Source organism: Megascapheus bottae, chromosome 6, assembly GCF_031878675.1.
Source record: "Megascapheus bottae isolate mThoBot1 chromosome 6, mThoBot2.hap1, whole genome shotgun sequence".
Taxonomy (NCBI): domain Eukaryota; kingdom Metazoa; phylum Chordata; class Mammalia; order Rodentia; family Geomyidae; genus Megascapheus; species Megascapheus bottae.
The window spans coordinates 56,461,293-56,475,905 of NC_143514.1; the positions used below are offsets into that span (position 1 = coordinate 56,461,293).

Here is a 14,613-nt window from a genome sequence, read left to right on the forward strand (position 1 = left end):
GCAAGGAGGGGGCGGGCACAAGTTAGGACGGCCCAATAGGCAAAGGGTCTCCAGTGTGTTCGGCCCGCCCATCGCGCCGGCCGGCTGCCCCGGCCGGCTGCCCCGACCAGCTGCCGAAGTTGCGCGGCGTGGGGCCTGCAAGCGCCGCTCGGGCGCCCTCGCCTCCTCGGTGCCCGAGGCACCTCTGGCGCCCGGAGGAAGCCTCCCGGGCCGGCTCCAGAATCCAGAGGTCGTGAAAGCAAGGACGTTGATCTCTTCTGCGGGTCTTTCGGGCGGTCACACAGCTCCTTACAGACCCCAGGACCCGCCCTAGGCCTGCCCGGTCCTGTGGGTCAGCAGGCAAAGGGGGACATGTTGAGGAGAGGTACAGAAAGGCGCAAGGCTTGCGTGCCTCTGGCCATATAAAGTAATATTTACCGAAACTAAACTCCAGGAAATGGAAATGAGGTGTTTTTTTCTTTGTTGCTGTTTTTGTCTTGTTTGTTCCCGTATCTGTCTTTTGGGAGAGAAAGGGTAAACAAATGCAGTACTGGCTATGGTGTTCATTAAGTGGAAAACAAGCTGTATGATTTGCGGGTGGGGACAGGGGAGAAAATCTGGGAGAGTGCAAGGGAAGGGGTGACATTGTCCAAAAAGAAATCTACTCTCCCTGACTTGTGTAATTGCACGTCACCTTTATAGTAACAATATGCTTTTAAAATGCACACATACACAGAAAGGGAATGGAGGACCAGGAGCGTTCTAGGACCCTCCTGGCGCTACAACCTTGTTTTCCCCATTCCCTCAGCAGAGCCCTGGCAGTATCGGCTTAGGGAACAACTTAAAGCTTACTTCTCCAGGAAAGGGATGGACACTGTAAGTTGCCACTTAGTAATGCCAACACAGCTTAATAAGATGATTTGCCCTGGCCAACTAAGAAAAAAAAGGGTGTGTGGGGGGAGGAGAGTGAGGATGTACTGGCAGATAGAGGACAAGAAAGCTCCACCTTTAGATAAGGTCATTCCTGAAGATCTCACTTAATTAAAATGGGCCAAAGGAGTGAGGAAGATGGGCCAGGTCGGTGGGTATGTAGCATCATGGTAGAGCAATTGTTTAGAAGATTAAAAGCTCTGGAGAGATCCCCAGTGGTCCAGTTTGAACACAATTTTTCTTAGGGTTTTTCACACTGACCAAAATAAAGTAATAAGTCAAGCAGGAAGACACATCAAGGAAGACTGGGAGCTGGAGGCCAGCTTGAGCTACATAGTGAGACATTGCCTCAAAATTAAAGTGCTGGGAATGTGGCTTAATGGTAGAGCTCTTGCCTGACATGCATGTAGATGGAAGTGGTGCAGTGTGGCTCAAGTGGTAGAGTGCTAGCCTTGAGCTAAAGCTCAGGGACAGTGCCTAGGCCATGAGTTCAAGCACCTAGACTGGCAAAAAATAAATACAAAACAAACAAACAAAAAAACCTTTATGTAATAACTCAGTAGGTCCTTCAGCAAGGATAGAGCCATTGAGGGGGTAGAACCTTGACAAAGGTTAGTAAACTCTGCTCTCTTCCAATAATGTGTGCTTACAGGACCACTTAACCATCTCAGAAGGCCTAACTCTGCCCAGCCTTCCCTGCCACATTCCCTAGGAATCCTGGAGTGGACAGTACAGGTCAATCTTGCTCTTTGGCCTCAGAGTATACCAAATAAGAACCGAGTCTTCCTCCAGGGAAGATTCTGCACAAGCAATTTCACAATCCTACTGGGAGGTGTTTTGGACCCCCAAGCTCTTTCAGGCATCTACAGGGTATTACCTCCTTTCAAGCTGATTTTAGAATACGTATGGAATAGATGCTGGTGTGAACTCAGCCCACCTCAGGAAATGCATTCAAATAGGTTGCAAGTAGATTAGACAATGTTAAGACTTGGAGGTCTGTTCCTTTATCTGTTCCCTCCCCTTGGCCATCTCCAAGGAAGGGAAAGGAGAAAGAGGTGCTCATAGTCAGAAGGGCCCCTGCTCCCCATAATCGACTACATTTCAGCTAATACAGAGCTCCAGAAGAGACCCATCCTTTGAAAGTTACCACAGATGAGAATCCGCAATCACTACTCTGCAGCCTGACCCTGAGCCACCTGGGCTCCTTGGGGCAGACACAGTCAGTCTTCTGCTCAACACATTTTATTGCTAAGGACAAGGTGATGCACCAGTTTTCAAAATAATTTGGTTTATAGCGTTCATACGTAACAAAAAAGGGAAGGTATTATAAACTTCATTCTTGTGTACACAGGATATAAGTGTAAAGCCCTCCATTCCTGGGCCCAGGCAAACAAATTCAGGAGGAGCAAAAACCCGTTTAACCCCTTCAGTGCTGCCCTCTAGTCCCACCCCCCACCCCCAGCCAACTCCCTCCCACCCTAACCAAGAGCATATCTACACACCTGCCCCTGTCCAAACCCTCCCAACCCCTGCTTGATTGCAATTTTATGTTGACAGAATCAACTGCCAGGCTCTGCCTGCTTTCATCATTAAAATACCCCTCTCTTCAGGGTGTTCCCCACTCACACCCTCTAATACTGTACCCACAGGGGCTCTGTGCCTAGACTTTGTGGGCACAAACCACATTACCCCTATGTTCCCTTCAAAGGAGGACAAAGAGGTAGCAACAGCTCCTTAGTATCTCAATACTTCAGCTTTGCCAACACTCTCTTGAGACAGTTCCAAGCCTAGACAGATGGTGCACCGTCCTCCAACCAACCCCCAGAGGCCCTCACTCAGATCAGCTGAGGGCAGAAATTCACATTTTGTTTGCCCTGCATAGGCAAAGAAGAACGTAAAGGCCAGGGGTTGGCAGAAGCTGGTCCAGACCAAACACACACATACACAAACAGACAGACAGACACACACACACATACACACACACACACGCATGCACGCACGCATGCACGCACCACGCACGCACGCATGCACGCACACACATAAATACAAAAGGAGAGTTGGATCAAACACTAGCACCACTGCTTTGTCGGTGCAAGTGATGGTAGGAAGCAAAGTCCTAGACCAGGAATAGGGCAGCCAGCCCAGCCGGCACATTTGACCCCTTTTTTGGACTGGGGGCTGATATAGTCACCACGTTCTAGTGTTAGCCCCTCATCCAGGAGATCAGTGGCTGCAGCCAACTGTCCAAAAACGGCTTGTTGTTTCCCTATGGCAGAATGCGATGAGGATGTGTGAGAAGATGATGGGGTTGAGTATCTCATTCTTTCCTTTTTACAATTTCATTTTTAGAGACTTCTGAGTTCCATGTGTCTGCTGTGATGTGGAACCCCAGAGAACTCTCTCGCCTTGATGGCTGGGAACCTCTTAGACCTTGGAAGTGTCTACTCCATGATAGCCCGGTACAGTGCAGGCTCAATATAATCTTCCCGGTATCTTGAGTTGATGACGCGCTGCCGTTTCTTTTCTTGTTTAACCTCTTTCTCTGTGAAAATCTCATTGAAGCGCATGTCTGAGGCTACTGACTACAGAAGAATAAACAAGCCAAATCATTATTTTGTGGTCAAATATACTAATAATAATAATTTTAAAAAAACAAACAAAGAGACATAACTATGTTCCTTCTCCTCCCAGGAAATAGGTAGGGATACAGAGAAAACACATAACTCACCAGTCTGGACTTCACTCTCTTGGGGAGTTCTTCATCCAGTGTGTACACATCATCTCTTTTAACCACAAGCTGTGAGCCATCCTCAAATTCCACCTGCCAAGGAAACAAAGGCCTTTTTGCCTTTCGCCTAGACTCCGCCTGGTCTGCCATGCACAATGGCAATTTCCCATAGCCAAAGGAAGGCATTATTGACCTGGAGTAAGACTGCCAGGCCTGAAACCACACTGGCAGGTTAAAATGGGGCGGGCCTATAAAAGTTAACAACCCAATAATTCTTTCAAGAACAAGATATACTTCTTTACACAAGAGGAAGCGCTGAATTAATCTAATGCCTACCCCATCCCCAACTCCCTAGCAAAAACCTCTGCTTACTTGATACATCTGGATGGGATGGGAGGCCACAAACTTAGCTCCATAGACTTGGCCATCTGTCCATCTCACCTGGACCACTTCCCCTTCAGCAGGAGGACCCATTTGGAGACAGTCCTGGCTCTAAGGAATGAAGAAAGAAAGTGAAAGTTCTAAGAGCACAATGGTAACTGGTATCAACTCAAGAAGCCAGGATAAATCCCTGCCAAATCAATCCAAATAAGGATGAAAAACACAATTAAGGCCTGATTGCTAAGTCAGTCTGCCCCAATCATCTCTTTACTACTGCTTCTAGCAGAGAAAAAAAAAAAATCAGCTATATAATAGAATTAGTAAGCATAGGAGCAGGTGCTAGAATCTTGGCTTTTCCTCATATCCTCTCAACTGACCTTCTCTTAGGGTTCTCCAGGGCTGTGACAGAGGAAATGTTGGAACTGAACTCGATTCTATTTTAAGAAATGTGTTCTTAAAATACAAGCAAGGTAAGAAAAGAAAAGCTCATTTACCATGGGACTTGGCATAGTATATTACTTTTACTACAAGGGTAGACTAAGGTGAATCTTACCATTTCCCAGCCCAGAAATTTGTACAGTGGTTGGAGCCAGTGTGAATGGTAGTTGAATCAAAGGCCAGATGGGCCGGGCACAATGGCTCACGTCTGTAATCCTAGCTACTCAGGAGGCTGAGATGTGAGGATCACGGTTCAAAGCCATCCCAGGCACTAAAGACCCAGAGACTCTTATCTCCAATTAACCACTAGAAAACTGGAAGTGGTGCTATAGCTCAAAGGGTAGGATGGTAACCTTGAGCTGAAGAACTTAGAAACAGCACTCAGGCCCAGAATTGTCAAGCCCCACAACTGACAAAAAAGAGAAAATAAAAAACAAGTCATATGGGTAAACCTAGATCACTAGGTACAGTGCATATTTAGCTGGGCAATAGTGGCTCATGCCTATAATCCTAGCTACCCAGGAGGCTGAGATCTGAGGCCATGATTGAATCCATCCCTGATAAATAAGTCTATGAAACTGTTATCTCCAATAAGCCACCAAAAAGCTGAATGTGGAGCTGTGGCTCAAGTGGTAGAGCACTAGCCTGGAGCAAAAAAGCTCAGAGACAGGCCCTGAGATCAAATCTCAGGATCAGTAAACTTCTGCATATACGCGCGCACGCGCACGCGCACACACGCGCTCGCACACACACACACACACACAGCACACAGCACACACAGCACATGTGGGGGCAGGAGAATGAGTCTATTGGCCTCTGTTGTCCACAGGTGTCCTGATGAGCATCATATTACATGACAAATAGTTACAGTAGATTCTGACCTGTCTTGCCAGTTCATTTACTAAGTAGAAATGGTGCTAAACTATACTCCCGGTTTGTTGGTTGAGTAGATAATCAAAATAAATGTGTGTATGCTATGAATGAATAAAAGAATTAAGCAGAACCTGCTGATACAACCCCTACCCAAAAGAATCTGAGGTAAAAATTTTAATTCATTAAACCCATGGTCTTTGACACCACAATTCAGTTTCATTTCCCTTAATAGTTCTAAAAGGTTATATTGCACGTTGAGAAGTTTCTGAGATATTTTCAAGGGACATTTGAGGTTTTACAATTCATAATATTGAAACCCTAGTCTTTTTTTTCACTGTGGTGACATTTGCTGTAGTAATACAAATCTACAATGGTACAAATACTGATGTTGTACACCAATAGTATGGAATTGGGAACAGACACAATTCTTATTACTATATCCTTCACCATCATGTACTCAGAATTTAAAGGGAGGAGCAGCTGGTTTCACCAGGTATGATAAGCCTATATCTGTAATCCTTGTCACCCAAAAGTTATGAGAATCACTGATCCAGCCAGGAAAAAAAAAAAAAAGAGAAAACACTATCACAAAAAATCAGCCAGGGCTGGGTGCTGGTGGCTCACTCCCATAATCCTAGTTACTCGGGAGGCTGTGATCTGAGGATCACAGTCCAAAGCCAACCCAGGCAGGAAAATCTGAGACTCTTATCTCCAATGAACCACCAGAAAACTGAAAGTGGTGCTGTGGCTCAGAGTGGTAGACCACTATCCTTGAACAAAAGAGCTCAGGGAGAACACCTAGGCTTTGAGTTCAAGCCTCATGACTGATGCCGATGACACAGGCAAAGAAGATGGCAACAAAGAAGACGGTAACAAAGACAACGCAAACGAAGATGACGCCAACGAAGATAATGACAAAAACAACAACAAAAGCATGGCTAAGATCTGAAGATCACTGTTGGAAGCTAGCCAGGGCAGAAAAGTCCATGGAACCCTCATCTCCAATTAACCACCAAAAAGCCTTGAGCAAGGAAGGATAATGACTAGACCCTGAATTCAAGGCATAGGTCTGGCAAAAACTAACTAAATAAATACAATTGGCATAATAGTGCATACCAGTCATCACAGCTAAGAGGGAGGCAGAGAAAGGAGGATTGTAGCCAGAGAGCTTACTTTAAAAACAAAAACAAAAACGCAAGGGAGATGGGAATAACTTAAGTGGCAGCGCACTTAAGAGCAAGTATTAAGGCTGAGTTCAAACCCTCAGCTAAAAAAAAAAGGCCTGTTTCATAATACTGATGTTGTTACTATTACATTCTCAAGCTTAAATGACTGTATTTAGTATCTGTAGGACACTTTGTATTACAAGTGATAGTATGAGGGAGAAAAACCACCTCTGTTTGAGTTAGGGGTATAGCTCAGTTGTACAGCAGTTGCCTAGCATGCTTGAGACTCCTGGTTCAATCCCCAACACTACAAAAGAAAAAAAAGTTGTAATTATATAAGCTGTGAGCTGCACTAGCTACTCTTTTTCACAGAGTAACAGTTCATTTCGAGGAAAAAGACTGACAAACTATAGTTATTGAGACTTGGGAGTTTGGCAGACATATTTCCAAGAATGAAAGAAATGAACCTGTCACTTCTGTCACTTCATGGAAACCAACAGTCATCTATTACCAATAATAAAATTTAAGCTTGCCAGCTTGCAAGCCCCATTCACCAGTGTTTTTAAACGACCAATGTACAACGTTATAGAATCAGGATTGGGTGAGAAAAGTGAAATAAGCCAATTCATTTTAACATAGGACAAGCTCAATGACTGCTCTAAGACTCCATGCTTTAAAAACTTCAAAACAAAACAAAATCTGCCACTTACAGCTAGGTGCTAGTAGCTTTTTATCTTTAATTCTAGATACTCATGAGGCTGAACTCTGAGGATCAAGATTCAAAGTCAGCCTGAGCAGAAAAGTCCATGAGACACTAATAACAATTAACCAGCAAAAAAGCCAGGCCTGGAGAATGGAGAATGGCTCAAGTGATAGAGCTGTGAGCCAAAAAGCCAAATGAGAATGCAAAGCTGATTTTAAAAGCATGCGCGCGCGTGTGCGCATACACCCATGCAGACATACACACACACACACACATACACACACACACACACACACACACGTATGTGTGTGCAGTTGGGTGTACAAAATTTAAAAACAAATGAATAAAAAAACCTGACTGGGGAATATAGCTTAGTGGTAGAGTGCTTATTTAGCATTAATGAGGCCCTAGGCTTGACTTCTCAGTACCACCCAAAATTAAAATTAATTAAAATTGGGGGGCCGGGAGTTTGGCCTAGTTGGTAGAGTGCTTGCCTAGAATGCACAAAGACCCGGTTTGATTCCTCGTTACCAGATACATAGAAAAAAGCTGGAAGTGCTCAAGTGGTAGAATTCTCGCCTTGAGAAAGTCCAAGGACAGTGCTCAGGCCCTGAGCTCAAGTCTAGGACTGGCAAAAGAAAAAAAAATAATAATTGAAATTTTTATAATAAAATGCTCTTCCCAGGGGCCAGGAGCATAGCCTAGTGGTAGAATTCTTGCCTACCATGCATGAAGCCCTGGGTTTGATTCCTCAGTACCATATACTCAGAAAAAGACAGAAGTAGCACTGTGGCTCAAGTGGTAGAGCGCTAGCCTTGATGAGGAGAAAAAAAACCTCTCTTCCCAGCCAGGCACTGGTCAACTCAGGCCTGTAATCCTAGCTACTCAGGAAGATGAGCTCTGAGGATCACAGTTCAAAGCCAACCAGAGCAAGAAAATCCATGAGACTCTCATCTCCACTTAATCAGAAGAAGCTGAAAGTGGTGCTGCCGCTCAAGTGGTACCCTTGCTAGCCTTGAGCAAAAGCAGATTAGGGATACCACACAGGCCTGGAGTTCAAGGCCCAGGACTGGCAGAAAAGAAAAACTTCTTCTCCTTTCTAACTGTACATCTGTGGGAGGCTAAAGTTTCTCACTATACTTTGATAAAAAGATTGCATGAAAATGATATTAAAGAAATTTAAAAATTTTGAGAAAAATGACATTTCTTTCCAGCAGCTATTTTTATCTCAGAAAACATATTTCTCATTAAAAATACGTATTAAGGACTGGGTGTAGTAGCACTTGAAAGACTAAGACAGGAGGATTGTGAGAGTTCAAGGCCAGCCTGGGCTAAGTAGATCCTATCTACAAAAAACCCTAAGGGAAAAAAAAAGAAAATATTAATCTTAGTTTTAATAATATGCTGAACATTGATAGACAAAACCATAAAAAACCATATGTCCTGGCTAGAGAAAGCAAGGCAGATCCATCAGGACTCTGCCAGACAAGCGTAGAGATACTCCACTCCCAAATGGCCCAAGGAGTTGCTTGCAGACATTACCACTATGTCTTCAGGATACAGATTGTCGCTGAAGGAGCCATCATCAAAATTGACTTCATAGAAGGTCTCGGTGGTGAGCGTGACCACTTCACACTGGTAGAAGCGCCCATTCTTATGCTTGCTGATGACCTTCTGGCCTGCAGTGATGCTATGCAGGGCCCCCTTTGCGCGCTGGACAAACAGAGGCTTGGGTTAATTATGCATGGAGTTGACAGGCCTGCCTAGGGGGCACGACGATCAAATCAGTCTTACTTCCATGGGAAGGGAAGAAGAGAAGAGACAAGAGAGGGACAGGCCTTTCTGCCAGGTGCTAGTGGCTCATACCTGTAATCTTAGCTACTCAGGAGGCTGAGATCTGAGGACTGTTGTTCAAAGCCAGCCAGGCAGGTCCATGAGCCACTTATCCCCAGTAAACCAGAAAACAGGAAGTGGAACTGTGGCTCAAAGTGGTAAAGCACTAGCCCTGAGCTCAAACCCCATGACAGAATAAATAAATAAATAAAAATTTAAAAACCAGCCTCTCTAGAAACCCAGATATGGCCTTATTCTCCCTAAATTTGTTCTTCCTTGTCTCTTAGCCCACAGCTGGCCTTTATTCAGTACTATCATCCCTTTCTGACTTCTCTGCTACCAGCCTGACCACACTTCCCAAGGCACATGTCTTCGGTGTACAACAGAGTCTCTGAATAACGTCAACCAATGACCAGGCAATGCCCCACACTACCTGCAAACTAGCTCTACCCTCAGGGCATTGACTGAGGTTTCTGGATGTCCTCAGTTTCAAACAATTAACTACCCACATTATCAGGTCCTGCATCTCTGGTGCCCTCCACAGGCACCCTTCTCACTCTGAATTCATTCTTGACACAAATGGGATCACAAGGTATTAGGGTCATGTCTAATCATGCCCTCAAATCTTCCCAAACATTCTCTTCAGGTATATATGCTCTATACCAGCCATGCATGCTCTTTCTTAACCCAGGGCCTTTGTACTGCTATTCCCTGTGCCTGAGATACCTTTCCCCATTTATCAGCACACTGGCTGACTCATATCCCAGTGCCAATTCACTGGCACCACTCATTATTTCCACTCTATTTCCTTATTTATTTATTTTTGACAGTTGTGGGGCTTGAACTCTGGGCCTGGGCACTGTCCCTAAGTTCTTTAGCTCAAGGTTACTGCCTTACCCCTTGAACCACAGTGCTATTTCCAGTTTTTTAGTGATTAATTGGAGGTAAGAGTCTCACAGACTTTAGTGCCCAGACTGTCTTTGAAATGAGATCTTTAGATCTCATCCTCCTGAGTAGCCAGGATTACAGGCATGAGCCACCTCACCCAGCTTATCTGGCTTTATTTTTACCCACTGTACTTTTCACCAGCAAACACATTGTGCATTAGCTAGTTTCCTATGTGCCTTTCAACTGTACCACATGATTAATAAATAACATTAGAATAAATATATTTCATTTTTGTTTATGAGGCTTGAAGTTAAGAGCCTTGAGCTCTCACTTGGCTGAAGAATGAATTAATAAAAGAATTAGTCAAAGCTGAGTACCGGTGGCTTAATCCTAACTACCTAGAAAGCTGAGGTCTGAAAATCACGGGGTGAAGCCAGTCCTGGGCAATTTCCAGTTAATCAGCACAAATTGTGAGACTAACAATATGGCTCAAATGGGAAAGCATCAGCTGAAAGTGAAAATGCCAAGCAAGGGAATGAGATTATGAGTTCAAGGCTCCACTACTGGCACAAAGCAAACAAGCAAACAAAACCCTCACACTATCTCCCTTTCTTCATAGGACATCAAGTACTCCTAATCATCTCAAATCCATGCTCTTGTTCCAAGACCAAACTGAAACTCTCCTCATAAGACCTGATGTTTCTCAAGCTTTTACTCCTCCCCGTCTCATTTTACCAGGTCCAGTATGGGTACATACTGCTGACCAACTCTCTTGCTCAGTATAGTGAATCCAGAAGCCCAAATCAGATGGACTAGCTCTTTCTGTGGACTGGCTGTCTGCTATGTTCATTTAATCCCCATAGTGATCACAATGCTGAAAGTCAACAAGATCCTCTCTTTCATCAGTCTGTAACTCACTGTGGCTGTCATCCCCAACAGGGATTGAGGTCTGCGCTCACTGCCCCCAGACTCTGACCTTTGGGATAATTCAATGATGCCACAGTAGATCTGCCTTCTTTAGACTAGCACATGGCCATTATCTTCCCACTTTCTTCACCCTGGGGCTTAGGGGAAGGTGGGTAACTCTCCAGAGCCCAAATCCAGGGGAAAATAAGACTTTATCCTGCTAAAGCTATGATAACAAGGTCCTCACCCGCATTGTTACTCCCAGCTACCTGCTGGTTGCTGTTTCCCATCTCTCAAGGGAGTCACCTTCCATTCACAATCCTTCTCAATCTCCAGAGTAACCAGTAAATCCTATCAACTCTACCTGATGTGGGATCCCAGGGTTACAAGATCTCAGGGTTAGATGGGATCTCAAATTCTGTGTGTTTCCATTTCTCACTTCACTTTCACCCAGGCTAACAGGGTTTTCTGCCTCACATTGTGATTATTGAATTCTCTTTGCAACTAACCACTTGAGTAACTGTCAACAAATAGGATTTTTGGCTCAAGTGGTGCCTGGCACTTACTATACGCTTAGTAAATATTTAAAGAACACATCAGTAAATCCATGGTCCTGAGTTGAAACCACGGTACTGCCAAGAAAGAGATCATAAACAAGGTATTATTTTAAAAGTTCTCATCCAATGACAACAAGGTCAAACTAGTAAATATGGCAGCCTAACAGCTTCATCCTGGGGCACTACACATTTTTCTTATCACCCACCACACACTCTATCACTGATCTTGAGTATCTCTCTCTTATCTTCTTCCCTTTTCCTTTCCCTAATTCATTCCTTCCCTCTCTATCTCTGACTGTAGCTTCTCTCTTTGTACTTGCTGGGCAACTGCTTACCATAGGGCTACAGCCTCAGGCCTTGCATTCTTCCAAGACTTGGTCTAGTTTCTAAAACCCTGAGTTCTCCCCTACTCCTGATTCCTTCTTATCTGAAGGCCCACCTCATTCTTGCTTCTCTAGATAACGTTCTATTCATCCTATGTACTTCACCATCTAGAGATGTGTAAAACTCCTTATTGTTTGGGAGTTAAGAAAAACTGGGTAAGGGTATGAACTCTCAGCATTTATAGAAGAAAAAAGAATGTGACATAGTGGTAGAGTGCTTGCCTAGTATGCATAAAGTTCAGCTGGATTTCTCAGTATCACATAAACAGAAAAAGCCAGAAATGTTGGGAGTGGCTCAAGTGGCAGAATGTTAGCCTTGAGCAAAAGAAGAGCAGGACAGTGCCCAGGCCCTGAGTTCAAGGCCCATGAAAAAAATGACACCTAGATTAATGACCTATGGACCCTCAAGGGGTTTCTGGAAAACAATGGATCAAAGCAGTTTGGCAGCCCTGGATAACCAAATCCAGGCAGGAAGCAGACATGGACAGCGACCATCTCCCCAGTGTTTCCACACTGGCAGGTATTTTCCATCAAGCAGCACATATGCTGACACAATAAATACATGGCCTGCAGAGAAAATGATCTTGAAGCCTTTTCAGATGACTGAAACAGTCTCCTCTCTCACCTCCAAACTGGGAATCTTGTGCCGAAAGCAGGTAATGAAGACCACAAAAGGCCAGTCGTCAGGCTGCATCATCACTCCAGCTGCCTGAGCACAGCTCACATGGAAAGCAGTTGGACAACGGCCGTGAGAACACTGCACACAGCATCCAGCATTTCTTTTCCTTCGCTTCCTACAGAAGACACATTTCTGTACATGGGAGAAGAAGAAAGCCAATGATTCCAGGATCTGACAGAGAAGCCTCCTGCTTTGATGCCCAACCCAAAGCACAGAGTTAAGCAACCTGGAGCCCCACTCCACTCAAAACACAGGGTCCCCATAATCTACTCCAATCCCACCTCTGACCACCAGTGTCCTTGCTAAATTGTTGTTTTATTTATTTGTTTGTTTGTTTGTTTTGTGGGTCATGGGGCTTGAACTCAGGGCCTGGATTCTGTCCCTGAGCTGATCTTCAGCTCAAGGCTACAGCCCTACCCCTGGAACCACAGCCCCACTTTCCATTTTCTAGTGATTAATTGGAGACAAGAGTCTCACTTTCTTTAGTGTCCGGGCTGATTGTGAACCACAATCCTTAGATCTCAGCCTCCAGAGTAGCTAAGATTACAGGTGTGAGCCACAGTGCCCAGCTCTTGTTAAGGTGTTTTTTTGTTTGTTTGTTTTTTGCCAGTCCTAGGCTTGAGCTCAGGGCCTGAGCACTGTCCTTAGACTTTCTCAAGGCTAGAGCTCTACCACTTGAGCCTCAGCACCACTTCTGGCTTTTTTCTATGCATATGGTACCGAGGAATTGAACCAGGGTCTTTGTGCATGCTAGGCAAGCACTCTACCACTAGGCCAAATTTCCGGCCCTCTTGCTAAGTATTTTAAACTGTTGAGTAGGAATCACAAACTGACCAGAAGCAAGATATAAAAGTTGCCACTGGGCCAAGCATAAATACACTGCTCTCCTCTACTCAGACTTGTCAGTAATGTAATGATGTAGAACTATCAAGCCTATTTCTTTTTCCTTACCAGTTTAAAGCGAGGCAGGGGGATTTTGCTCACATCCACAGGACTTCTCTCTGCAATGTTGACAAACCTTGCTTCCAGAATTGCCACAGCACATGATACGTGGACCCACCTGCCAAAAGGCAAAGGTCTGGGTCACCTCAGGGTTCTCATTTCTAATGAAGGCCTACCAATGGTGCTTCCTTCCTCACTCAGTGAGGCCACTGAAGACCTCAGAACTTCCTGAAACAGCCTAACTCACTACACATACATGTGCACAGGCACATACACACACATACACACATTCTCCACTCCTCCAATTGCCAATAATCATTTGCTAAGCACTACCCAAACCTCTTCCCTTGGCTGGAATAAGCTCCCATTTCTACTCCCCGTTATCTTTCTTTCTTTAGTCAGTCATAGGGCTTGAACTCTGAGCTCTTCAGCTCAAGGCTAGCACTCTACCACTTTCAGCCACAGTGCCACTTCCAGTTCTCTGGTCTAGCCTGGGCTGGCTTTGAACCATGATCCCTGGATCTCAGCTTCCTGAGTGGCTAGGATTAGAGGCACGAACCACTGGTGCCCGGCTCCCTGCATTTTTTTTTTTTCTCCCAGTCCTGGTGACTGAACTGAGGGCCTGAGAACTGTCCTTGAGCTTTCCTCAAGGCTAGTGCTCTACCACTACTTGAGGCACAGCACCACTTCCGGCTTTTCTATGTATGTGGTACCAAGAATCGAACCCAGGTCTTCAAGCACTCTACCACTAGGCCAAACTCCCAGTCCTCCATATATATATATGTATGTATGTATGTGTGTGTGTGTATATATATATATATACACATATATACATATATACATATATACATATATATATATAAATTTGGGGGGGGAAGGGGTCATGGGGCTTGAACTCTGGCCTGGGTGCTGTCCCTGACCTCTTCAGCTCCCTGTATTTTTTTTTCCCCAGGCCTGCGCCTTGAACTCAGGGCCTAGGCACTGTCCTTGGGCTTTCTCAAGACTAGAGCTCTACCATTTGAGCCACAGCACCATTTCTTGCTTTTTTCTATGTATGTGGTACTGAGGAATCGAACCCGTCTGCCTTTATTTTTAAAGTCTCAACCAAGTCCCATTTTCTCTGCCCAGTGGACACCAATAGAGGATTAAACCAAGTTCTGGACATTGGGAAACTGACAAAAATAAAGATGAAAAAAACAAGATGGCAGAATGTGGCTCTAAGAAAAT

The 14,613-nt window shown here is 44.7% G+C and overlaps 1 protein-coding gene across 5 annotated transcripts in view; it reads right to left on the reverse strand.

Annotated features, from left to right (window-relative positions):
- Nucleotides 1–2,868: 2,868 nt before the first annotated feature.
- Nucleotides 2,869–14,613, reverse strand: part of Kdm4a (lysine demethylase 4A) — a 55,670-nt gene continuing 43,925 nt past the window's right edge. For all 5 annotated transcript variants that reach the window (XM_090335035.1, XM_090335037.1, XM_090335036.1 and 2 more), the window contains 6 exons: nucleotides 13,396–13,504; nucleotides 12,391–12,576; nucleotides 8,741–8,911; nucleotides 4,010–4,129; nucleotides 3,638–3,730; nucleotides 2,869–3,491 (listed from right to left, as the gene is read on the reverse strand). In XM_090335035.1, coding sequence (XP_090191161.1) covers nucleotides 3,351–3,491; nucleotides 3,638–3,730; nucleotides 4,010–4,129; nucleotides 8,741–8,911; nucleotides 12,391–12,576; nucleotides 13,396–13,504 — 820 coding nt within the window. In that variant the 3' untranslated portion in view covers nucleotides 2,869–3,350. The remainder of the gene's footprint in view (nucleotides 3,492–3,637; nucleotides 3,731–4,009; nucleotides 4,130–8,740; nucleotides 8,912–12,390; nucleotides 12,577–13,395; nucleotides 13,505–14,613) is intronic.